The sequence below is a fragment of the Physeter macrocephalus genome, chromosome 14 (assembly GCF_002837175.3).
Source record: "Physeter macrocephalus isolate SW-GA chromosome 14, ASM283717v5, whole genome shotgun sequence".
NCBI lineage: Eukaryota > Metazoa > Chordata > Mammalia > Artiodactyla > Physeteridae > Physeter > Physeter macrocephalus.
In genome coordinates, this window is record NC_041227.1 from 122,389,423 (window position 1) to 122,416,304 (window position 26,882).

Consider the following 26,882-nt stretch of genomic DNA (forward strand, 5'->3'; position numbering starts at 1 on the left):
GAGGGGGAGGCCCGGGTAACAAAAAAAAAAAAAAAAAAAAAAAAAAAAAGAAAAAAAAACACTCAGGTCTCAATCAACTTTCAAAGTTATAGTAATTATACGCTTAAAAACACAAATAAAAAAAAAACACAAATAAATGTCTTGGTATAAAAATAACTAACATAAATTTTGCCAAATTTGCTAAAACTGTGAAGCACACTCTAGTACACCAACAGCTCTATGGTAGAAAATACCACCAGGAAGACTTACCGTCTCAGCTGCTGAAGCACCAGAATCACTGCTGTCCTTTCTGAACCCTGCCCACCCCAAGCTCCGCGCTGAGTCCAGGCAGCAAGAGGGGAGGCCTTGCCATACCCAGCTGCATGGCGGGCAGACACCGCCAGATTAACAGACATGAATGCACAGTTAAGCATCACTGAACTCAAAGTACCCACTCTGTGCTCTCTTCCAGTGGATACTACAATCAGAATTACCATCATGTGGGAAAAAACAAAACTTTCTTTTGTTCTAAAAAGAAGTCCTCAAAATGGTATGCTGATTATGTAGAATACACACTGAAGTATTTACAGGCAGTGGAGTGATTTAATTTAAAACAGTTCAACAACACAAGTGTGTGGCTGTATATTTTATTTTAATATACACACATGTGTGCACATGTGCACACACACACACGTATACATAAAAATAAAGTCAGGGATCCAAGGACTTCACAAAAGAGCCTACAGAAACTAAAAGGATAACAAAGGGATTTTATAAACAACTGTACAGCAACAAATTAGACGGGACTTCCCTAGTGGCGCAGTGGTTAAGAATCTGCCTGCCAACGCAGGGGACACTGGTTTGAGCCCTGGTCCAGGAAGATCCCACATGCCGAAGAGCAACTAAGCTCATGTGCCACAACTACTGAGCCTGCCCTCTAGAGCCCGCAAGCCACAACTACTGAGCCCTCATGCCACAACTACTGAAGCCCGCGCGCCCTAGAGCCCATGCTCCACAACAAGAGAAGCCACCGCAATGAGAAGCCCGCACACCGCAACGAAGAGTAGTCCCTCCTCGCCGCAACTAGAGAAAGCCCGCGTGCAGCAACAAGACCCAACGCAGCCAAAAATAAATAAATATATATTTATTTTTATTTTTTTTTTAAATTAGACAACCCAAAGGAAGTGGACAAATTTCAAGACAAATTCCAAATAAGCAAAAATGACTTAAGAAATAGAAAATCTGAATAGACTTGGATCATGTAAAGAAATTTAAATTAGTACTTTAGAATCTTTCCATAAAGAAAACCCCAGGCCCACATGGCTTCACTAATGAATTCTAGCAAACGTTTAAGGAAAAAATACATCCTACCTAAACTTCAAGAAAACAGAGGAGGAACAGTTCCCGGTCCTCACCTGATACAAAAGCCACAGACATCACAAGAAAACCGCAGACCAACATCCCTCATGAACAAACATATAAAAATCCTGAGGACTTCCCTGGTGGCGCAGTGGTTAAGACTCCACACTCCCAATGCAGGGGGCCTGGGCTCGATCCCTGGTCAGGGAACTAGATCCCACATGCGTGCCACAACTAAGGAGCCAGCGAGCCGCAACTAAGACCTGAAGCAACCAAATAAAATAAATTCATTAATTAAATAAAATAATTTTTTTTTAATCCTTAACAAAATACTAGCAAAATGAATCCAGGAACATACTAAATGGATTTTACTCCATGACCAAATGGGATTTATTCCCCATTTTCAAGGAATGCAAGGCTGGTTTAACATTCAAAAATTGATTTATGTAATACATCGTATTAGCAGAATAGAGAACAAAAACATACAATCAGCTCAGTAAAAGCAAAAACAGCACCTGACAAAATCCAATACCCATTCATGATAAAAGCTCCCCATCAACTACAAATAGAAGGTAACTTCCTCAATATGATAAAGAGCATCTATGAAAACCACAGCTGGTATCATACTTAATGGTAAAAGACTGAACACTTTCCCCTAAATAAATAGCAAGAAATCGCAACAAATTTTCGATGGAGTGGTGAGAAGGTGCTCCACCCTAGAAGTGGGGCTACAAGAGGAGGATCCAGCTTGTCCCAGGTGAGCCAGAGGGGCTCCAGAGAGTCAGCAAAAACACAGAGCAGAATCTTCCAGAAGGGTGGAAGGAGGTCTAAGCAATCAACAAAATAAATTAGAAGTAGACTATATTAAGGGCTAGTGAAGAAAAGAAAAAGATAAGCAAACTACAAGAAAATCAAAACCGTACAAGTTGTGGTCCACATATGAAAGAAACAAAAATAAGACAGGATTCTGATCAACGGGAATGTTGGAAAGTAGACTCCATCTGACATTAATACCAGGCACAACGCTCCTTCATAAGGGCCCTGGGACTGCAGAGCAGAAAACGAACCCCTGTCATGAATGTTATTGACTGTAAAAATTACAAACCAATAATTCTAAGCCCAAGACTTAAAGAAGGATACAGAACGGAAGGGAAATGCTGCCAACTCGTATCATGTACAAGTGAATGCACAAAGGCACTAGCTGAGAAGAAGCAACGGGCGAGGCAGGCAGCAGGGGAGGAAAAGCACAGTGACATCCTCTTACAAAGAGGGGTGGGATCAGGAGACCCTGTGGAGAGGGGATGGCAGAGGAAACAGGTCCAGAGCACCTAAAAGCAGTGACATTGTCAACAAAGCTGGGAGATGGCAGGAGGGGCGGTCAGCAAGCCAGCAGATGGGCTGGAGCACATCGTGCAGGAGGAAGGGGCAGCAATCACCCCCGGCACAAAGCAGGCTGTGTCTCCGGGAGAAGGGGCTGTGCTGACAAGAGCCGACAAGGGCTGATGTGTTTTCATCACCAAGCCTCTGGACTGCTTAATCTCTTCACCAAGTGTAGAATAAAAATGATTTTTCAAAGAAGAAGGAGCTCCTCCTACTCTACCCACTGAATGTGCTGAGGATTCTCCACGAATGTCACACAGAGAAGCATCCAGACCCCTGACCACCTGTGTGACGGGGCAGGAAGGCGCCCTCTCTGAATCTCAGTTTCCTCAGTAAACGACATGGGGCAGTGATGGTACCAGTTCGCTGATCCACTCAGAGAATAAAATGCAAATGAACATAAAACACATTATATTAACCAATGAGATCAGAATTGTCTCCTACCTGGTAAATACAGACATATTCCTTTCGTTTGTCCAGAAACTATTTTCTTTTAAGAACTCTTCCCTAGGTTTCATTTACAACATTTAAAGTTAACTTACTCCATGTAAATTCAAATGCATCCAATTTAATATACTTTAGACATAAGTCATCCATTTTCAGAACAATTACTCCTGAGCAGAAACACCTGGGTCCTTCCGTGCGAGGACTTGGAATCTGGGAGGGAGCCAAAAGCACCAAAATACCCACTTACAGTCTGCAGACCAGTGGTGTGATGGGGTCCACACAACGTGCGATGAGATGCCTAATAGTGCCGGGCGGGGAGGTCAAAAACAAACCTCACCGAGAAGCTTCCCTTCAGCAGCTCTCAGCACAGGGACAAGGTCTACCGATGGGCACCCCATGCAGGCGGGCCATGGGTACACTGTTCTACTGGAGCATCGGGTCAGATGGGCACCTTGGCCAGTTCACCCCCCTCACTCCTGGCAGCTTTGTTATGAATAGAGCAGAGCCTCCTTTTACTCTCAAATACACAGCATGGATAAAAATCATACGGTCACCTATGTGGCAAGTTCTCTGACCTCCTCCCCTCCACAGCCGGGGTCTCTGGGGTCAATGCCTCCCTCCCTGGGGCCAGGGGTCTTCCAGCTGCTTCAACCAAGAGCCAGGCGGAAGCAATACTGTGACTGCCAAGCCCAGGACCCTCTGCCTGGGACGCTCCCCCTGGAAACCCAGTAGCCAGGTGCAGAGGCGCCATGCAGGAGCCACAGTCCACAGGCCCAGCTGAGCCTAACCCTTCTAGTCACCCACACAGTGCGGGCTTCTCAGGCAAGGCCCTTGGCAGCAAGGGGCAGAGACAAGCCCCACCCCCCCGGCCCATGCCCTGGCCTGTCAGGACCCACAGAATCCACACACAACAGCTGCTGTGCAAAGCCACAGGCTTAGGGGGTGGCTTGTCCACGACAGACACAACTCCCTCCTCAGGATCCGTGTGAGGGACTGAAATCTCACCCTGCAGGCACCACCCTGGCAGCAGTGTACGGGACACACGGGGAGGCCACTCTCAACGTGCGGGAAGCTGAGCGGGGGCGCCTAGACCAGGGAGGATGGTCTGCAGAGGGAGGGAGGCTGGACAGGCAACGGCAGGAAAGAGAACTGACAGCACCTGGTGACCACTTAAACGCTCTTTGGTCTCATTCACTAAAAAATAATAAGAATTTAAAATACGAGGAAAGGCCCCAAATGCTCTCACACATGAACACCCTTCATTTGCCAAATTCCTTACAAAGTCTAAGTAAGAGAAAAGAACAAGTAGTGAAGACCTCCCAGGACAACTGTCACTGACACAGCCCGCCACTGGGCATGGGCAGATGGTGACAGGCCCCCATGGTCCCCACCCCACAGAGGGGACCAGACCCGAGGCCATGCTGCAGGCCACTGTCTGGACCAAATGGGACCCAGTCCCCCATCTTTTATGGGTTCAAGGTGGATTCTTTTTATCCCTACACTTTTCCTGACCTTGAAGCCCACAGGATTTCCCAGGGGCGGGGGGGTGCTCTGTACGCACAAAGGCAAAGGTCACAGGAGTTACGGACTCTCCCGTGAACAGACTCAGAAGGGCTAAAGGGATGAAAAGGAATGAAAATCGCAGATGGCCAGGGCTTTGATTTTGTTTCTTGGTCTATTTTTCCACATAAAGTAGGGCCGTCTTCACTGCCCCTCCCTCCTGAGAGCACACGGTCCAACCCAGCATGTGCAGAGAACAGTGACCCCCAGCAACGGGAGGAAGCGGCTGACAGAAATGCTCTGATCTTCAGATGGTCAGGAGGATCCATCAGCCAAGCCACTAAATGGGGAGTGTACCCCATTTTTCATGGAAGCATAAAACATGAGCCAACTGAAAACCACCAGCTAGAAGCACACACTCCATACAAGCCATACACCACAGAGAGACGAGACCATATAGCACACCCATCTGAGGAGAGATGACCGCCAGGTCTGTTCAGGTTGTTCTAGAAACCAGCACAGCACAAAGTGCAAACAAACGCATTTCTCAGTAATCACTCTAAACCACCACACCTTCCAATCACCACCCACCCAAGCCAGCTCTTCTGCACCGTGCAACCAGCTTCCCTCCCCAGGGCATGTTCTCCAGCCATAAATCACAGGCTATCGGCTGTTGAGAGCAAGTCCGCCCGGCTGCCAAGCAGGAGATGCTGGTCTGAGGCCCCTGAAGGCACCACTGAGTCAAGGGCAAGAAAAGCAGCTCCACCCTAGGCCCTGGGAGAAAGGGGCCCACACCACACAGCTCAGGGGTGCCACTCACGAGCACCCAAGAATCACCCTGTGAGCTGATGAACACTGGCACCGCGGGGCACCTCACCGCATGGCGGCCCCATCGCCAGTCCCTCGGGAAGACGCGACATCACAGACACACCGACCAGCAGACAGGATGGGGCTCAGGCAGGGCAAGCTCCCCCGTCCTGTGCTCCAGAGTCCTGTCCCAGGGCAACAGAGGGGACCATGCCCCAGCATCACAGCTGTTCCTGGATGTGCACACACAAAGGGGACAAAATGTAAACAGAAAGGACCATCAGCACTGACACAACAGTTTCAGGCTGGACGCCACTCCAGAGCGTGACTGATGGTCCTCGTTGGAGCCACAGAGCCAAGCCAGGACCAAACCTTCCATGGAAGGCAACGAAGCCCAACAGCCTGGCGCCCTCTGAGTAACACCCAAGGGCGTTATACAGACGATTTCTCTTAACTCACGCTCCAGGCCCCCCCCTTCCCTGCAGGTCAGAGAAGAACCCCACCACCTGCACCACCCTCCACCCCGCCCACCCTGACACACACACACACACACACACACACACACACACACACACACACACACACACACACACACACACACACACACACACACACGACTACTGGCTTGCAAAAATAAAAGGGAGGGGGAGGGCCACCACCCCAAGAAATGACAGTAACCTGAAACTGTATGGTGGAGCACTAAGAAATACAGAAGGACAACCGGCCTGAAGGCCGTGCCCACCAGACTGCGCTCAGGACCAGGCCTGAGGGAGGGGAGGGGGCAAGCCAGCCCAACCAGAGGCACCTCCCACCCCAAGAAGAAGCAAGACATCTGTTCTCTCGAGAGGGTGCCTGGTTTACTTCCTCAGGACTGCATACATTAAGGGAAAAACAAAAAACTTCCAAATGTGGAAAAATTTTAGTTGTTGAAATTGAGTTTTCAATGGCTAGGATAAACAGCTGACTATTATCAGCTAGGACCCAGAATGAAAAAATACAATTCTGATAAAATACACTTATATCAAATAAACCATAAAGGATTTTAAGTACACAAATATGTAAATAAAAATTAACTTCAAAAAGAAATGTTTAAATGATCAAAATAATCACATTAGTTTTATCTTCCCATTATGTGTTAAATCTTTTTTCCTAACCTAACAGTGAAATCCCAATCATAAACACACACCTTCACAGGAGGGGAGACGGCCTGGCCCGCCCCAGTCCCTGACTGCAGCTTCCTGCGTCCTGTCTGGAAGATGAGGCTGCACGATGCACAAGAGCCCAGAGGACACGTGATGACTGTGACCTCCTGTTTTCAGATGTCAATCTGCTCATAACGACGTATTCCACCACCTTATTATCTACCCAGCTTCCTCAAATGTTCTGAACAGCCCCCGCGGAAGTCAGGATCCTAATAACAAGCTACATTAAGATGTTCCCATTTAAATGACCCCTCCTAGACCCTAGCGTTTGGGCTGCCTGTGGTCCTACTACTCGGAGGGGCCCAGCTTTCCAGGGCAGGGGGAGGATGACTGGGAGGCCACTCGGGGTGGCCCTCGTCCAGCCCACCCACCCCAAGAGAGCATGGTCAGACTCTACAAACCATGAGCAACCACACAAAGGTACAGGCACAACCAGGCTTTCTACCGCCCCTAATACAGGCATTTCAAACACCATGAAGCAAAAAAAAGCTAAAAGCTCTTCCCTTAAAAGGGTCAGAATCAGTCTGAAGAGCAGCAAAGATGCTGCCACACCTCGACCTCCACTATGGGAAGAGCAAGCCTGAGGATGGCAAAGACCTGCAGGAACAATCTTGGAGGGAGAGCCAGACCAGTCGACTCCAGTCCCTCCCAAACATGCCTTGTTAGGACCACTTACTCAGTGCTAATGATTCTTCAGATAAAAATCGATTCTCAGTCAATTCACAAGTACCAAAAACACTGATCATACATCTCCTATTTGCCTAACAAAGTGACGTGTAAAGGGTGCAAAAGGCACAATTCCTGCCACAGAAACTGAGAAACGATCAACATAAAGCCTGCTGTTCCCAGAGCAGAGGTCAGAGGAGGAGGCTGTGACACACAGGGGAGCGTCCCGAGAAGAGCTGGCTCAGGCGCAGGAACTGGCAGGGGTCGTGCTCTGGTGCCAAGCCCAGGGGGAGGAGGGGGCTCTGTGCGGAAGTGAGACAAGAGGAGACACAAGGAGGAAAGGGAGGAAGAGCCTCGCCTGGGACCAGATGGGCAGAGCTGAGCCCACTGACGGGCTTTGACAGGGCAGGCGACCTGGGCAGCAGAAAGGAGCATGGGACCCAGAACACCCAGAGGAGGTGTCACTGCCCAGAAGGACCCTCCAGACTGGGCCAGCCCCTGAATGGAGGGAGGGCAGCAGCAGGCAGATGGCCGAGAGGACCCTGGACAGGGTGGAGGATGGGCCAGGGAAGCGGCCAGCACAGCCTGGCGAGCACCGGACCAGTAAAGGAGGGCAGGGCCACAGAGACGCGGCGGATCTTCACTAAGATACATCTTGAGTTGACTTCCATGTCAGATTCCCCAAGTTCCCACTTGGTTCTTTCGATATGTGGGGTCAGATCTTCTTTTATTTTTGGAACGTTTCTTAGAATGTGGTTTTAAGTATTAGTTATATTTATTATTTCAGCTCCATAGTTTTGTTTCTCTTCTTCAGTCATGCATATGCTGGGTTTTCTGTCTTGTCAGGTTTTTCTGTGTGCAGGGGACGCCTCAAGCCACCTCCCCACCTTGGGGCTCGGCCCTGGACTTAGCCTGTGAGAGCACAGACAGCGTCGGCCGGCATCCTCCTCTGCAGCTGGGTCTCACGCAACTCAGGCGGAAGGAGGGAAAAGCCACAGCACAAGACGTTACCTTGACCTGCGGAGCCTGAAGCACAACCAGGTGCACAGAACCAGGGCTCTGGGACCAAGGACAGAAACCAAGGACTGAGGTCAGTGGAGAATCGGGCACTGAGCCTGAGGGACCTTCCAGTGCAGGGACCCCTGCACTGGAAGGAAGGTGAGGGTGACCGGGCAGCCATGTAAGTGGGGGCTACGAGGTGGGGCACCACGGTGGAGGGACACTGGTCAAGCAGTCTGCATTTGTCTCACAGAGCACAGCACTCTGTGTTTGTCTCTCATCCAAGAGGTAAAGGCACTGCAATGGCCAAGCCCCTTCCCGTGCAAGCGTGGGCCCAGGATGGCTGCCTGCAAGCACACACCTGTCCAGCAGGACACGTCACCTCATCACACAGCAGGTGTACAAACCAGGCCGCCGGTGAATGGAGACAAGCCTCACACCGTGCGTGTTCTAACAAGACCCGTTCACTGGGCAGCCCGCCACGCATAAACCAGTCACGTGAGATTAAAGCAGCCTCAGAGTTGGCTGCTCCACATCGTAGACCCCCAAGGAAACTGAAGATGCCTTATTTCACCTGAATCCTACAGGAGCACATGAACATTACATAAACATGCACACCCTGAAAATGGTCACATTCAAATGGTTCTACCACATTTTCCTCCACCGGAAACCATGCCCCAGGCAAGTGCTATGACTAAAAAGCCCAGATTGGTTAATTTGTCCTCTGGCCAAACAACTTTAATGAAACCACAGGGTGCCGTTTCCAAAGAATCCTGAAAGAACAGGAATCAAAGCCACGAGAGATGTTCTGGGTAAGCAAGTGCCTTCTCTTCACGTTCAAAGATGAGCTCATGCCACGCTCTGAGGCCACAGGCCTGCTGCTTTCCTTCCACAGATGGGGGCGTGGAGAGGGGCTGCCCCCGCTGGGATCTCAGGTGCTGCTGTAGGACCCGCTCCTCCCTGGGGGGCAGAGCCAACCACGTCTGGAGTCTGGGGCGCGCATCTGGGGTGCGGCCTGCCCGTCCGAGGGTGCGGGCCACCTGTTCGACAGCCACCCTGACCTGGACACGAGGCTCCTCCACGTCCTTAAACCACATGCCAAACCAGGGCCCCCGCCCTCCCCACAAGGGGCTCAGGCTGTGGGACTGTGGGCATCTGCCGTCTTCACTTCCCTGGTCTTTAATCTTGTTTGTGACTGCTTTACCCTTTAACAAGGTGTACTTGTGACAGTGACAGAACGGATAGAAGAACCCTCACTGTGAAGGGGGGACAATCCCAGCAGCTGGCAAACAGAATGGCGCGCCCCGTCCACTGCCCGCCCTCAGGAAGCACACAGAGCCACCTGTCAGTCAGTCTCCAATCTGAGGAGCCAGAGCGGAGACGGCACGCCTGCCAGCGTGAGCAGAGCGCAGCAAGTTCAAATGACCACCAGCCTCAATTTTTAATACTGTTTCCCTTCCTTGAATTTCCTAGATTTCCATTAACCCTAATGCTTAAAGAGGGACTAAACCAAAGGGTGTTTCAAAGGTCTACAGTAAAGAGGCATTCCAATGAAATGAAGTTGCCAAACACTTATTTCCCTGCCAGAGGGTTAAAAATCATCCCTGCAAGAGGAATAGGCTTCAAGGGAAATAAAAATCCAGTGCCAGTTTCGACGGTACTTGTTACGAGTCCACCTGTTTCGCCTAATCCACACTAATGAGCAGGTGGATAGAATGAAGCCAAGTGCATCGAAGGAGGCAGACGCAATCCTGAAGCGCAGCACACCTGCAGGTTTCATCACGCACAGCAGACACCCAGCCTCCCCATTCAGGTCTGACAAGCTCATGGCGAAACCGCTCCCGCCCGAGAGAGTTCAGCACCAACACTGTTTCCTCCTGCCCGGGCGGCAGTAGCAGCAATTAAACCAAATTTCGCCTTCAAAAAAAAGGAAAGGAAAGAACGTGCATGATTCCAGAAAGACCCTGGGTTTTCCAGAGGAAGCACTGGGCTTCTGAAGGCTCCAGAAGGATGTGCCTGCCCTGGGAGCTGTGGGAGGGCCAGGCCTCCCCTCCCCTGGCAGGGCTCTTACACCAGGTGATACCCTCACTGAGGGCGCATCTCCCCGACAGCTCCGGGGTGCGGCTGCCAAAGGGCCTCGGCCCCGCAGGGCTTCCTCCTCTGGGTCGACAGGCAGGCAGGGACACAGGGTTCGACTTTGCTAAGCCTTTGGGAAAATAATTTTATTCCTCAGGAGGAAGAGAAAACGGAGGCCTTCTCTCCTCCTGAGTGTCAAACGGGGAGACGTCCCAATAAAGAGCACTTCCCCACTCATGGCCAGTGAAGGGGCCAGCAGGAGGGCAGCAGCAGGCTTGCCAACACCTGTGCCCCACCCGGGGAAGAAGGAACAGAACTCGGGAACAGGGTTTCCCTGCTGGCACAGCGGTTAAGAATCCGCCTGCCAATGCAGGGAACACAGGTTCAAGCCCTGGTCCGGGAAGATCACACATACCACACAGTAACTAAGCCCGTGCGCCACAACTACGGAGCCTGAGCTCTAGAGCCCGCGAGCCACAACTACAAAAGCCCGGGCGCCTAGAGTCTGTGCTCTGCAACGAGAAGCCACCGCAGTGAGAAGTCCTCACACCGCAATGAAAAGTAGTCCCCGCTCACCGCAACTAAAGCCCACACACAGCAATGAAAACCCAACATAGCCAAAAATAAAATAAATTAAAATAAATCAAGTTTTCAAAAAAAGAACTTGGGAACAACCTAGTGACAAGCAGTAAGAGGATCAAAAACGTTAAAAATAATAATAATAAAAAAAAGACCCGTGGGCCCAACCACAGCAGAACTGGGCAGAAAAGTGGCCCCACGACCTTCTCAAGCCAAAAAAGCACTGGCACCCCCAGGACTCTCGGTGGTGGCCTGAACGCACAGGCCTGCCGCTGCCAGTCCAGGCAGGGGTTACACAGGCCTCGCCAGCTGCAGGCCCCAGGGGTGGTCACTGCTGGCTCCAGCCCCATGGTGGAGGCACCTGCAGCTCAGCTACACTGACCTAAACACAGCAATGGCCTCTGGAGAGGCAGCTTCCAGGCCAGGGGGGCCTGGCAGGAGACCCCAGGAGCCTGTCGAGGACACAGATTCCAGACTGGGGGGAAGGAGGTCTAAAGCAGGACAAAAGTGAGTCAGGAAGCAGCACCAGCGTCTGGGCGGGTCTACCCTGCAAGGCCAAGTGGACTGACAGGCTCAGCCGTGTTCGTCAGACCCTTGTTTCTCTGTGACCTAAGACTTCTCAATGTGACTCATGCAAAAAACTAAGAATCCACTTACACTCAAACTTTCAAATAAACCATCTCAGCTGCATCCACCCATCCTTCACCAGGGCTGGATACCCTGCACTACCTCCCTCCCCACACCTGCCCAGGACCCCTGCAGCGATGGCCTGGTGACCAGGACCACCCCCTCCCCTCTTGTCAACACTCAGCACCATTCCTGGCCAGCCACCTCCAGCACTGACCCCCATCATAGCAATAAAGTTCTCCTTAAGCACCTCCCCACACATGCAGCTGGAACGAGAGCCACCTACAGGCACAGGCTGATACCTGTGTTCCATCAATATTACAGCTGTGCAAGCCATAACAATTTTTTAAAAACCTCAGAAACACAGAAAAAATATTTAAATTATTGTTAAACTGGGGCTTCCCTGGTGGCGCAGTGGTTGAGAATCCACCTGCCAATGCAGGGGACACGGGTTCGAGCCCTGGTCCGGCAAGATCCCACATGCCATGGAGCAGTGAACCCCATGCACCACAACTACTGAATCCTGCCCTCCTAGAGCCCACGCTCCACAACAACAGCAGCCACTGCAATGAGAAGCCTGCGCACCACAACAAAAGAGTAGCCTCCTCTCCCCGCAACTAGAGAAAGCCCGTGTGCAGCAATGAAGACCCAACGCAGCCGAAAATAAATAAATAAATAAATTTAAATTAAGAAAAAAAAGAGATAACCAACAAGGACTTACTGTATAGCACAGGGAACTCTACTCAATATTCTGTGATAACCTATGTGAGAAGAGAATCTAAAAAATAGTGAATAGATGTATTTGTATAACTGACTCACTTTGCTGTACAGCAGAAACTAACACAACCAGCAATGAAGACCCAACGCAGCCGAAAATAAATAAATAAATTTTAAATAAATTATTGTTAAACTTAAAAAAAAACAAAAACCTGCTGCTACTATTGTAGCAAGGAAATTGAAAATATACGCTCAAACAAAAACTTATATACAAAATTTGAGATCAGCATTCCTCAGAGTAACTAAGAATTCCCATACAGTGGAGTATTGACCGTAAGAAAGAACAAAGCACCGACACAGGCTACAACGTCGAGGAACCATGAACACATGATGTTAAAGGAAAGAAGCCAGACTCAAAAGGTCACACTGCACACGATTCCACTTGTATGAAATGTCCAGAATAAGCAAACCCAGAGAGACAGAAAGTAGATCACTGGTTGCCAGGGGCTGGGGGACGGCAGGGGAGGAACAGGGAGGGACTGCTAATGCGTGTGGGGTTTCCTTTAGGGGTGATGAGAGTATTCTGGAATTAGACAAGTGGTGATGGTTGTACCCTGTACATATACAAAATAATCACTGAACTTATATACTTCAGAAAGGTGAATTATGTGAATTACATCTCAACTTTTTAAAAGCCATTGTAAGTATAACATATCACATTTATTTACAGAATGAAAGGACACATGAATAAACAGATCACCTCATCAGACTACAGGAACATGTTTTATTTTTCCAGGTTTCTTTGTAACACGTCTTGAGATACCATCATCATTCAAATGGCAATCCTCCCTGAAGATAATGGCATCATAAATGAAAAGACACAGAAGAGAGAACATTCTAGGTGCAGGGCAGGCAGGGCGGAGGACCGTCCTCTCCGATCCTCCCACCTCCTGTCCCTCCGCCCCAGGACACCACATCAACAGCCCCACTTCCCCCAGGCCCTCACGCCTCCTACACCCCGTCAGAACCTGCAACAGCCAAGGAAAGGAGATGGGATGACACCCAAGAAGACGACATCACGCTGAGTCACGGCCCAAACGCCACCATTTAAACATAGTCCAAATGCCCTGCTCTCCTCAAAGTGGGCCCTGGGCTCTCCAGCTTCAGAGACAAGGGCAAGGACGAAATCACACCCACTGCCATGAAAGAGCAAGGACCACAAGGCCCGGGGAGGGGAGCCCTGATCCCAGAGCATCAAGTGTGGCAGCCTCCCCTCCCCCGCAGAATTTAAAGTCAATTGATCTTTCCTCCTAGAAAAGGCACCACCAGACGAGCAAAGCAGGTAGCCAGGAAACGGTGGGAGCTCTCAGGCCAGGGGCCAGGTCTGCTCTCAGTACAGTGGTTACAAATACCCTGAGTATCTGAACAAGACCGAATTTCAAATCACCTGCCTTATTTCCTTCAAGCTGGTTCCAATCATTTTTCTCTGTAACACATCTGAGCAGCAGGAAGCTCGAGGAGGACACGCCCCTGCCTGCCTGCTGGCTCCAGCTCTGCAGGCATTGGTGCCCCCTGGCGGCGATGCGCAGGGTCACCAGTCCACCCCCTTCCCCAGAGCAGAAAGCCCAACGCGAACAATGCAGGGCCAGCCCTCAGTCACAGGGCCCAGTGCAAAGCAGCAGAGAAAAGAAACCGTGTTCACTGTCCTGTCCGGGTTCAACATCTCCTCCTGTGTTCCAACCACTTCCCCACGAAACCAAGGTCGACAGGGCTTGTGCCCAGGGTTCTGACAGCCCCACAAGCTGACCGCTGACCACCCCGCACCACGGGGACAGTGTTTACCAGGGCCTGAAGCATCCCGTCCATGGCGATGACCCCCTCGATGGTCTGGAAGGAGGAGCAGGCCAAAGTGCATAGGCTCCAGTCCAGGAAACTCGCCATCTTCTTCTGCTTAACGTCGGGCCGCGTGACAAACCTGCCAAAAGGGAACAGACCGGTAGGTGACAGCTCGACTGAGGCCCCAGCTGCCAAGAGCTCACCCTTTCCTGGCCCACTGCCACTCTCCAACCTAAGACCCTGGCTTTCAGGTGGCAATTCCCACCACCACCTCTCTGGGGTCTCACACAGTCCTCACCCCCCCACTTCCCGCCTCCTGAGCCCCCTCATCCCGAGACCCTGTGTAGCATGAGACCACCTTCACCCGAACCCACCCACACCCACTCCTCGGCCCAACTCTGTATCCCTTCACCTTGGGACCCCATGCTGCCACCTGCGACCTCCCTCTCTGCATCTGCCATGGGACTCCTTCCCCGTCCTCTCCACCTGCTGCACACGCCACGCAGAGCTCCAGCTGTGTCCACGGCCCCATCGTCCCACCGCAGGCATCTGCTCAGTGCTGCACTCCCGGGGTGCTGGCTCTCGCCCACCCTCCTGTACACTGGTCTGGGCCGGCAGCCACCCTCAGGCTCCCACACCGAAGCCCAGGCCCCCTTCACTCCTCTCCAACCAGTGCACGTACCCATCCCCCAGTTCTCTGACTCAGGCTGAGCCCCTGCCCTCCTGCGGGAGCTTGCAGTCTTGGGGCAGAAACACAGGAAGCAGGCAAACAATGAGAAGGAAACAGTTGAGTGAGGGGAGAACGGCAGGCACAGGGACAGCGTCGTGGGAGGTGACCTGTGAGGACCTCTCGCTCCCCTAGCTGCCCCCACAGACCACACCCAGAGAGGGCTCGGCACCAATACCACAGAAACACGCCAGGTGGCACTACCCTGGGGGCAGCACTCGACATGCCTGGCTCTGTCCTCTGCACCCCTGCAGGAGCCTCCTGTCCTGACCAGAAGCCCCCACAGGCCCCTCTTCCCTCAAAACAGCCAGCACCGCCCCGCGCGAGAAGCTGCTCAGCCAGCGCAGGGACTACACTGCGGCCACGTAGAAGGTCTCCGTGTCAGTAAAACAAAGCTGCCATGACTGTCTTCGTCTACCCCCATCAGGGTACACACCCAGAGACTCGGTCACCGAGGATTTACCAAACTTTAGGATGCTGGTTACAAAGGCGAACTCACATGCCACCTCCGCCGGCCAAGAAGTTGCGTTACAGCGGGTCTGAGAAGGGGGCCCAGGAATTTCATAAAATCGGCACCTCAGAGTGATCATCTAAAATGGATCACTGGTAATATATACCCTATCTCAATGTCCTTGGCCCTGTTTAAAGGCCCTTGATTCTGGAGGGGGCCACAGGATGAGGGTCACACCCACAATGACCTGATCCTCAGCCTGAAGACAAGAGCCAGCCGGCACTCACCCTGCACGTGGGCAGGCACAGCGCCTGCAGTGAGGTGGCCCTCAGGACAGGCGAGGTCACAGGCTCAGAACGGCCCACAGGGCTGGTAAGCGGCCCTGCTGGGACCCGAAGCCCAACCTGGAGACGTGAGTCACAGCGTCAGCCACTCAGGGGCCACGCACCCTGCTTCCTCCACCCACTCATCTGCTTAGCAGGCAGGAGGCTGATGTTCTGTGTGCAGCCTGTGGCGGCCAACTTCCATTCCTGGGCAAAATCACACAAGGTGAGCTTCCAAATTACAGTAAAAACCTAAGGCTCCTTTGAAAGATTTAAGCAAATAGATTACTTTATATTTTTTATTTTTCTCTCTAAAAAAGAAAATGTTATGTTCGCAGCAGAGGTCCAAAAGTAAAGATAAGCAAAAATGGAAAATACCTATCCCACAGCTGTAACACACAGAACGAGACCCTTCTACACAAACTGAAAGATCTCTGAATCCTACATTTCCTTCCCTTTTAGGAAAAGTTACATCACAGACTACATCTACTTTCAATGTGGAACTCAGCTAACATGTGCAGGTGTTTAGAGACCCCACTGTCTTTCTCTCAGGAAGGTAATCTCCACAAGAGTGATCAGCAAAACCTTAACTACAGGACTAGACCTACCAGAGGGACAAAGGGCAAAACACCAGTGGGACACATTGCTGCTCCGGACCCTTGTCAGTACCGTTACCACAGAGTATCTGGTCTGAAAGTGAAACAGTACGGGTGAAGTGACAAACCCTATTTTGTGTAAGAACTTACTTTGTGTGTGTTTTTAAATTAATTAATGGAAAAGTTAAATATTCACAAAATGGTGATAGAATTTAGTTACCTGTAAGAAGGAAAAAAATCTATCATATATCCTATACCAAAAGAAATTCCAAATGGATTAATAATTCTATATTAAACAATTAAAAGGTAGAAAAATATAAATGATTCTTTGTAAAATCTCTTAATAGGGTAAGCCTTCAAGCATAAAAGTAAAAATAACTAAATAAATAAAAGGAAAAAAGTTACTATTTTGACATTAGAATTAAAACTTTAGTCCAAAGAAGAAAGTAAAAGGCTACCAACCCACTGAAGGAAGTATCATACCCTCCTCTAGCTAACATCCTTCACAGAGAAAGCCCATACTACTGGAGAAAAAGCACCAAGAAGCCCACAGATATTAGAAATCAGGTCACTACATGGGACATACGATGTCTGAAATAAGACTCATGTGTTAAAGCTCACCAGCGATCAGTGAAACACAAACTAAATGTTAGTAATAAGCAAAACAATGCACAATCCAACTGGGGGAAGAGGGTTGTTCTTGAGGCTGCCCATGATTGCAGAAGTCCTGAAAACCCGCTCCCAAGAGTCACCCAGCGACAGGTGTACAGACTCAACAATGTCCTTGTGTCCTGTGACTCAGAAGTCCACCTCTAAGGGACTAGCCTAAGAAAATAATCCCAAATACCAAAACAGGTTTACACCCAAAGCTAGTCATTACATCATGGCTTATAAGAGGAAGGACGTGAGAAAGCTGGTCAGAGTAACTAAAAACAGTGGAATCTAAAGGAGCCATTTAATCAACGGTAATGAAATTAAGTGAAAAAGCAGGTGCTGGACTTCCCTGGTAGCGCAGTGGTTAAGAATCCGCCTGCCAATGCAGGGGACACGGGTTCGAGCCCTGGTCCGGGAAGATCCCACATGCCACGGAGCATCTAAGCCCGTGCACCACAACTACTGAGCCTGCTTGCTGCAACTACTGAAGCCCGCGCACCTAGAGCCTGTGCTCCACAACAAGAGAAGCCACTGCAATAAGAAGCCTGCGCACCACAATGAAGAGCAGCCCCTGCTCGCCGCAGCTAGAGAAAGCCTGAGCGCAGCAACGAAGACCCAACACAGCCAAAAATAAATAAATTTATTAAAAAAAAAAAGCAGGTGCTAACTCAAAAGAGATTGTGCTGTGCAAACTCCATACAATAACAGCACAGAGAAACACCAAAAAAATACAACACATGTACTGTGTATTATAATTATAAACCTGTAGGGTTTTCCTAATTTTCTATGTTCCAAAATTTCCAACTTTTCTACTTGGAGCATACCTTGATTTTACAGTTAGATTAAAAATATCTTTTTAAAAGTAATGTAATCAGTAAGAATAAAGGCATATCTTTCCATTGAAGAGTTTCTGTAAAATAACACTCACATCCACACGTCTTGGCATAAATGTAACATCAAAGTTACAGAAAATGCAGCTGATGTTTAAAGGTTCCAGTTAATGAAAGGAAATAGGTGCAGCTCCAGAACTGCACATGGTAAGAGGAAGCAATCAAAGCTGACGGCAGAGAGAGTAAGACAGGCAGCTCCCTCGTGAAATATCAGAAAACAGATGCCACTGGGGACAAAGGCCACATGTGACCACCCTTCACACCCAGGGCCTCACTGTTAACAACCCACCAAAAGAGACAGAAATATGCGAGTTAGAACCCGCCCATGAGGTGGGTTACTCAGAGCAGCTCTAGGACCTGAGGGCATCTGCCCTTTCTAGAACTGAGGAAAACTGGCTGCACCTACAACCTGGCAAACTGGCAAGAGCTGGGTGGAAAACGGGCCTCAACCTCACGAACACTTGCTCGTCCGACCACTAGATGGCGGGAGAGCGTACCGCCAGCAGTGGACAGGCAGCCAGGGTCTCCAGCTGCCGCCTTTCTGGAGGACACCTGGGAGGGAAGAAGGGTTTAGGGTTTCACCTCCCCCACCTCACAGGTGCAATACTCCACCAGGTCAAGCTCAGCAGAACTCTACCAAACCCTCAGTACTGCTGGTAATAAAAGATAATAAACAGTAAAGATATGTTTCATTTAACAAATTTAGTAAACATTTGTAAGATCACATGCAGTGTTGCTAAATACGGGGAAAAGGAGACTTCCGACTGGCTCAACCTTTCCAGTAGCTGCATTTAAAACCCCTAGAATGTTCATTCCACTTCTAGGAATTCATCTCTAAGAACCAATCAGAAATCAAACAAACTCATACAGAAGGAGATCAGACTTGTGGTTACCAGAGGCAGGGGTGGGGAAGGGGAACTGGAGGAAGGCAGTCAAAAAGGTACCAATTTCCAGCTGTAAGATAAATAAGTACTAGGTCTGTAATGTACACCATGATAAATATAATGAACACTGCTGTATGTTATCCATGAAAGCTGTTGAGAGTAAATCCTGGGGAGAGAGGCAATAAAGGGGTATGGGGAAAAGGGATTATTATGAGATTATATGAAATCACGTGTGTGAAACTTCTGAAAATTGTAAAGCAGTACAGAATTTAAAGAATCTTTCATTCAATTAAAAAAAGGAGTAAATCCTAAGGGTTGTCATCCCAAGGAAAAAAATATTTTTCTGTATCTTTAACTTTGTATCTATAGTAGAGATGATGGATGTTCACTAAGCCTACTGTGATAATCATCTTATGATGTATGTAAGTCAAATCATCATGCTGTACACACCTTAAACTTGTACAGTGCCGTATGTCAATTATATCTCAATAAAACTGGAAGGGGGACTTCCCTGGTGGCGCAGTGGTTAAGAATCCGCCTACCAATGCAGGGGACACGGGTTCATGCCCCGGTCTAGAAGATCCCACATGCCGCGGAGCAACTAAACCCGTGTGCCACAACTACTGAGCCCGTGCACCACAACTACTGAAGCCCACAGGCCTAGAGCCCAAGCTCTGCAGCAAGAGAAGCCACCACAATGAGAAGCCCGGGCACTGCAACAAAGAGTAGCCCCCGCTCGCCGCAAAACTAGAGAAAAGCCCGCGCGCAGCAACGAAGACTCAACGCAGCCAAAAATAAATAAATACATTTCAAAAAAAAAAACTGGAAGGAGAAAATACAGCCGATCAGAACAGCACAAAGTTTCATGTAGAGTGTCCCAGGCGGTGCTAGTTTTACTAACAAAAAGTCCACATGTACAGTGGGGTTGGAGGAAGAATAGATCACACCATAATCGCATCTGGAAGACTGACCAAAGCTCCAGGCCTGCCTGCCGGCACCTGGAACAACCCTGCAAGTGTACCCACGGGCCACAGACCAACATGCCCATGGGCAGAGGGGGACAAAGGACAGAGCAGTTACATCTCTGGGGATGACAGTACACGTGAGTTTTATTTTGTACTTTTTTACTTTTCTTTATCTTCCTGAACACACATGATTACTTTCACAGTTAGAAAGAAAGCTTTTTCATTCCTTGTCAAAACCATGAGAAGCCTCTGTCAGTGAGTTTCTCCTCCCCCAGGGTAAGCATCGCAGGCGAGCTCAAGTGTTTCCTTCCTCACTCCTAAAATCAGCTTCTTGCATTTAGGCTCTGCCCTCTGGTTTAGCCAGTACTTTCACAAATACCTCACCAATGCCCCCAACTGCCCCATAAATCAAGCATGTCTCTTCCTGCCTTGTGCAAGGTCACGGCTACACACCTAAGACAAGGTGACCCTGAAGGAGGTATTGCCCTGTTTTCCCGATCAAAACATCCAAAAGCTTTTAGAGCCAATTTTTAACTTTCACAAATGTAGAGGGGAAAAAAAGCCAAATTTTCTAACTCATTTATGCTATATACATACTTTAAATCACATGTCATGAAGAAGATTAATTTAGAAAAACTGCTTTCTTCCATTCTCACATTTCATGAAACAAGTCTACTCAGCTTTCACATGTGTCTTTGGCACTTTTTTGGAGACTCCAGGCCCTGCTGCCTGGGTCATCTTACCCAACTCATCAGATAAACCCACCTTTGCCTGTTTCAGGCACAGCCTGTTGTTTTTAGTTAACACGGGATGTTTGGGGATTTTTATCCCAAGCCACAATGACGCAATCACAGCCCATGATCTCCACAAACCATGGTGTGGACTGCTTTCTAAGAGACTTCCAAAGGCTCTTCTAACTGCCACCCCATCCCCAGAGGGGAGGTCTGGCCCCGGCGAAACTGCTACACCTGTTCTAAATCTGCGCTCCCTTGACGGGCCCACGAGCTGCTAACCCAGCGTCAGGTGACCCTGAGCCCCTAACCAGCACTGTCAGTGATCACATCAGGTTCAGAGGTTTCCTGCACCCAAACAGCGTTGGGTTCCCTCAAGGAAAGCAGCAGAGTCCTAAGGACAGCAAAGACTTCCCCAAGCCTATCATCCCAGCATCCTCTCTGATGACAACAGACACACACAGTAACACAGACAGTAAACCTTCTCAGAAAGCACTTACTTGGACACGAGGACAGCAGCTGCGTCTTGGGCCTTGTCGCTGACGACCAGGTAGGACTACAAGGAAGCATAAAGGACAGGCACCGTTAAACACACGATGCAGACCTCAGGGACCCGCTCAGCCACCTGGTCCCACACTCAGCAGCTCCACAAGAGCCCAGGCTCACGGACAGAGGCCAGATTCCAAAGCTGCACGAACCAATCATAACATGAGCTCAGGGCTGCAGCTGCCACGTGTGTGCTCACCCTCAGGGAAGTGCCCAAAACTCATACAGCGTGTGGCTACGCCCCTTGAAACCCACATTTGCAAAAGCAGCAGAAAAATGAAGAGTGTATGTTGTTACCCAGAGTGTGCACAGAACACTCCTGGAACCCACCAGCACTCTGGCATTCACAACAGCTAGGAGGCCCCGCTCAGACGCAGGAGGGCCAAAGTTTAACGCAATAATTACACCTTAAGAGGTTTCCACTTCTCATCTCAACTATTTTCCAAATGATACACTTAAAAGATCTTTTTTCTGGAGGACAAATTGTTAGAAATTAGGTCCTCTCCCCAGGCAATCCCACTTAGGAGACAAGCACTCAAAGGGTTAACAGAACACAGCTAGAAACAAACCACCTATCTAGAAAAGACTATGTTAGAAATGAAGATACAGTGGAGCACCTTTTCCCTTAAAGACTCTGAGGGAGACGCCTACTTACTGACACAAGACATTCAGACAGTCCTGCTCAGGGGAAAAGCAGGTCCCAGAACGGCAGGACACGTGGGGCCCTAGTACACAGGGGCCGCGAGCAGCACTGTGAAGAACAGGCAGGGAGCCAAATCCCTAGGTTCAAATTTAGATCCACCACACGTGAGAAAGTGAGCTGGCTAAGTCACTTATTTTTACACCTGTTGCCTCCTCAGTAAAATGAGGATAAAAACAGTGAACTGCCTCATTAAGTAGGATGAAAGGAGTTAATGTATGAAAAGCCTTTAGAACAGTGTCTGGCGCACAGCAGGCGCTCAAAGAAGCTTAGTATAAGTAAGTGTCAGGGTCAGGCTCTAAGATGGGCCCTGGTCCTGCCCACCAGTGCCCACGTCCCATGTAATCCGCCCCCCACGTGGTTGGAGGACACGCTGACTTGCTTCTAACCAAGAGAATTCGGCAGGGGGTAGGATGTCATTTCCATGATTGGGTCACACGTGAGTGTGACATGCATCTTGCTACAGCCCCTGCTCCTTGCTGGCTTTCACAGGATAAGCTGCCATCGTTGGGGGGGCAGGGTGGGTTCCAAGTGGCAAACAGCCAGCAAAGCACTGAAGCCCTTGGCCAACACCCTCGAGATCTGACTCCTGCGGTGACCATGAGAGCTTGGAAGCGGCCTGCCCCCAGGTGAGCTCTGCCTGCAGCCTGGGGAGAGCTCGAAGGACAGGGCCCAGCGAAGCCACAGCCAGACTCCTGACCCACAGAAACTGTGAGATGATGAATGTGTGCTGTGTTAAACCACTCAAGTTCAGGGTAATATTTTCCACAGCAAAAGATAATACAATAATCTATGTCTACACACGTAACATCTGTATCAGGAGAAGTTTGAAAAAAAACACAAGTGTTATCTCTTGGTATTTGAGAGATTTCACCTTAATATTTTTCCTGCTTCTTTTTATTTTCTGATTTTCCTACAATGATCATGTATTATTTATGTAATGTTAAAAATTAAATTAAAAATTAATTTTAAATGGACCTTTAATTTGTCTTACCATTACCCCCTGAAACCTCTTCTAAGCTATCATCAGAGGATCTGCACTATCTACAGAGAAATGAGATTTGCTAAAGTAATTCATCCTGACCCCTTTAGGAATTATCAGTTTCATGGTAAGTTATGAAATGGAATTTCACTTCACTGAAAAAGAGTAACAATGGCTGAAGAAATAAACAAATGTCACAAGTGTACCTAATTAAGCCCTAATGGCATGAGAAAGGACACTGGTCAGCAGCTCATTACTTCACAGCCACACTCACCTCTGCTATCTGCAGGATACGGTCCATGGTGGACACTCGCTCTTGCCCAGGCTGATTGTGGAGGTCGCCGTCAAGGCGTGAAAAATCAAACGGGATCAGGCAGGTCACGGAGAGCCACAGGAGGAGCATGTAGCGGGTCTCCCAGGTCTACAGGGCCAAGTCAAAGCAACGTGACTCCTGTGCAAGGGCATCCACGCAGTCCTGCTACCCCCTCCCGCTCAGCACCCACCCAGGCCTCCAAATGCCAGGGCCTCGGAGCCAGGCTGCAGAGCACCGCACCTCACCACATGCCCTGGGGCATGCAGCTGAGAGAAACAGCAAAAGGAACAAAGAAAAATTGTAACATGTCAGTCTAATGGCTTCTTATCACTGGCACCCTTCAGCGTGCAATCAGCTTTTCAAGAAAATGGAAAACAGAGAAAAAGATTTAAAAAACATAAGACTTAAGAATAAAGAAAAAATTCTCAACTTCCAGTCACAGAGGAGTCAATAAAACAAGATTCTGCTTTGGTCCGGGACTCCCCATCAGAGGCATGAGAAGCAGAGGAGAGCAGGGCACATGCACAGCAAGACAATTCCCTGAGTTTGCAGTTACAGCCTGCGTGCCCTTCTGAATGCTTCCGGTGCCCAAGAGCACTCCCCAGCACGCTGGACTGCAAGGTTGGCCACTGGCGGGCATCTGGGAACCTGGTTTTCAGGGAACGGTCCCACCATTCCCTAACTGATGAGGGTCACTCTGTGCCCAGGCCGTTTGTACAAACCATGTGGCTTATGCTGAACACCTGCTTTCCTTCTGGGTTTTAGTATGTGCCTGGCGAAGTACCCACATGACCAGCCCGCAAAGAAATCGTGGGTGCCGGCCCCTACAACCTTCCTGGTGGACAACACCTCATACGTGTTCTCACAACTTGGTGCTGCGGAATCACAAGTGCCTTGTGTGACCCAACGGGGAGATGACCCCGGAAGCTTACTCCTGGTTTCCTCTGGACTTCGCCCCATGTGCCTTCTCCCTCTGCTGACTATGCTGTAGTAAATCATAGCCATAAGGATGACTACATCCCAACTCTTGTAGTGATCCTAGGAAATCACTGGACTTGGGGTGGCCTTGGGGACCCCCAACATAGTTCTATTTTAAGTTAAAAAAATTTGGATGATGATATAGTTATCATCACACTGTATGGAGGTTTATTGTTTTCTTTATAAAGGGCATTTTTTAAATAAAATAATTTAAAGTAACATACATAAAAAGAGAAAGCCAAAGGAATAAATGAAAAGAGAGGGAATGACACAAAATAGTACAAAATAAAACTGAAGGAAACAAGAAAGGAAGCTGCCAGTGCAGGAGCAAGGAAAACCAGGGAATAAGTCGGGGGGACAGGAAATGAAGAGGAGGAGGAAAGGGACACTCACTTCATGGTCTTTAGGATTCTGATCTGTAAACATATCTAAAACAGGGTGCACATCAGCTACTTCATGTGGAAATAAACGAAGAAATGTTTTATATCCTCGAACCTATCAAATAAAGACACTGAATTATTATATAATTAGAAAATAAAGTAGCAAAGTTATTTCTTTCTCTATTACCAAAAATCACCACCTATGCCACCCAATGATCAAAGAGAATTACATCAAATTACAGTGATACAACTTAGTAAGACTAAACAATAAGAAAGCTACCTTTACTTCTTAAATCATTTCATAAATATGTTGTCCCAATTTGACCAACCAATCTTGGTTAATCAGAAATATAGCTATGTTCCAAACTAACAAGTTTTGCTTCTACCTTGATTATGAGGAATAAGTCCTCGGGAACCCAAAAGGTCCCAAATTCATTAAGGCTTCCATGAAACGCGGTGGCACTACATCTTCAGGAGAGACCCTGCATTCGACTAACTGAGGACAAGGAGTGTGCACACAGGGTCCACCACACAGCAAGCCCCACAGAAGCAAAACCCCAGCTGAGATGGCCAAGTCTCTCCCATGGTATGTATGGGACAGCACACACATCACCTGGGAGCCTGTAAGAATGCAGAATATCAGGCCTCATCGCAGACCCACTTACTCAGAATCTGCATCATACCAAGATCCCTGAAAAGCCATCTGCACATCCACATCTGAGAAGCACTTCCACTTCCAAGTTTATTTCCTTTTTCCTCGTAAGAAACTTTTCTCAGTTACTCACATATATATACATATATATGTGTATATATATATCCTCTCCGTCCCTTTCTGGCTAGCTGGTGCTTGATCCATTCAAATACAAGACGCAGAAAACACTGCTGAAAAGCACTGTTTCAGCCAAAGGGTCCCCTGGATCACTAACATCTGATCTCCAGCACATGGTAAAAAGAGAAAGCATGAAACCCACAACTTTTGTATGAGAACACTCTTTCCTGAGAGATACCATTTTGGAAGGTACTTCTGGGCCGAGTATATTAAGAAAGTGTTCTGTCAACTACAAAGTGCTATGTAAATATTACCTTGGTGATGATGTAAAGAAATTTAAAAGCCAGATGTACGAGGTCAGCCGGAGATTTCTTATCTTGCACAAATTCCAACAACAAGTTCATCATCCATTCTAGGGAAAAACATATATAAAATATTTCCTGTTAAACATCAACATGACATTAAAACAAAATGCCAAAAGAAAAAAGGGCTATTTAGAAATATAAGAATGGTTTAATATTAGTAAATCTATATAATCCAAGTATCAACAGAGCAAAAGAAAAACAAACATTTTCATCTTCACAGTTTCTAAAAGGGCATTAGAGTTAATACAACATTCATTCCTGCTTTTAAAATGTAAGGAAAATATTCTTATTTTTTATTATTATTCTATATCAAATCAATATCTAATACCATGCTTTACAGAAAATACCTCTACAACTACTATGACCTAGTAACAATCTGGTTCTAACCAATGTAATAAGACAGAAGAAAAAGGATTTCCACTTCCAGTTATACAGGAATAATTGATATGGAACTGCCTTACCACCAACAACAATTAGAGAACAGGACAATTATATTTTCAGACACTGGAACAACAGGCAGCACATGGTAACAAACCAACCGCAATCTACAGCCACCCAGGCCGTGCACCAGAAAGTAATCTTTAGAACCCAAAGCAGAGAGGGGGGACTCAAGCATAGCAAAGACTGGAGTTTCCAGGAGGCTGAGTCAGCTGAAATTTGCAGGGCAGCATGCCAGAGGAAGCTAAGCAGAGAATGAGCTCTGGAAGTCTGCAGAGGTTCTCTTGAATCTTTTGGTGAATCTTCACAGGCACAGTGGTTAGTCCACTAGGCTGGGTAAGAACTGCCAGGAAGCACCAAGGCAGAGTTCCCATAGCTCACATAGGGCTGGCATTCAAATTCCACAAGGCCAGAGTGCAGAGTCCTTGTTGAGCACCCAGAGCAACCAGCAAACATTCCAGAAATGTCTCTCCTTAGTAGTAACGCTAAATTAGAGAAAAACAAGAGAAAAAGCTATACCTGCCCTAATAAACCTTAAAGGATATACATGATATACAACTAACTAAACTGTCTTGCCAAACTTCAACACTTTAAAGACAAAAAACTTAAACCCGGGCTTCTCTGGTGGCGCAGTGGTTGAGAGTCCGCCTGCCGATGCAGGGGACACAGGTTCGTGCCCCGGTCTGGGAAGATCCCACATGCCACGCAGCGGCTGGGCCCATGAGCCATGGCCACTGAGCCTGCGCATCCAAAGCCTGTGCTCCGCAACGGGAGAGGCCACAACAGTGAGAGGCCCACATACCGCACACACACACACAAAAAAAAAAAAAAAAAAAAAAATTAAACCCAACAACATAACAATCACAATGTCCATGACCCACTAAAAATTTACTAGACATATAACTAAAACTGCTGTGACCCCTAACAGAAGGAAAATCAGTCAAAAGAAATAACCAGGGACTTCCCTGGTGGCACAGTGGTTGAGAATCCGCCTGCCGATGCAGGGGACATGAGTT

The 26,882-nt window shown here is 48.5% G+C and overlaps 1 protein-coding gene across 1 annotated transcript in view; it reads right to left on the minus strand.

Moving 5' to 3' along the window:
* Positions 1 to 26,882, minus strand: part of TBCD (tubulin folding cofactor D) — a 130,952-nt gene that overhangs the window by 90,497 nt on the left and 13,573 nt on the right. The window contains exons 3-7 of the mRNA XM_028498569.1: positions 25,378 to 25,475; positions 24,308 to 24,409; positions 22,898 to 23,044; positions 20,896 to 20,951; positions 14,181 to 14,313 (exon numbers count right to left, since the gene is read on the minus strand). Coding sequence (XP_028354370.1) covers positions 14,181 to 14,313; positions 20,896 to 20,951; positions 22,898 to 23,044; positions 24,308 to 24,409; positions 25,378 to 25,475 — 536 coding nt within the window. The remainder of the gene's footprint in view (positions 1 to 14,180; positions 14,314 to 20,895; positions 20,952 to 22,897; positions 23,045 to 24,307; positions 24,410 to 25,377; positions 25,476 to 26,882) is intronic.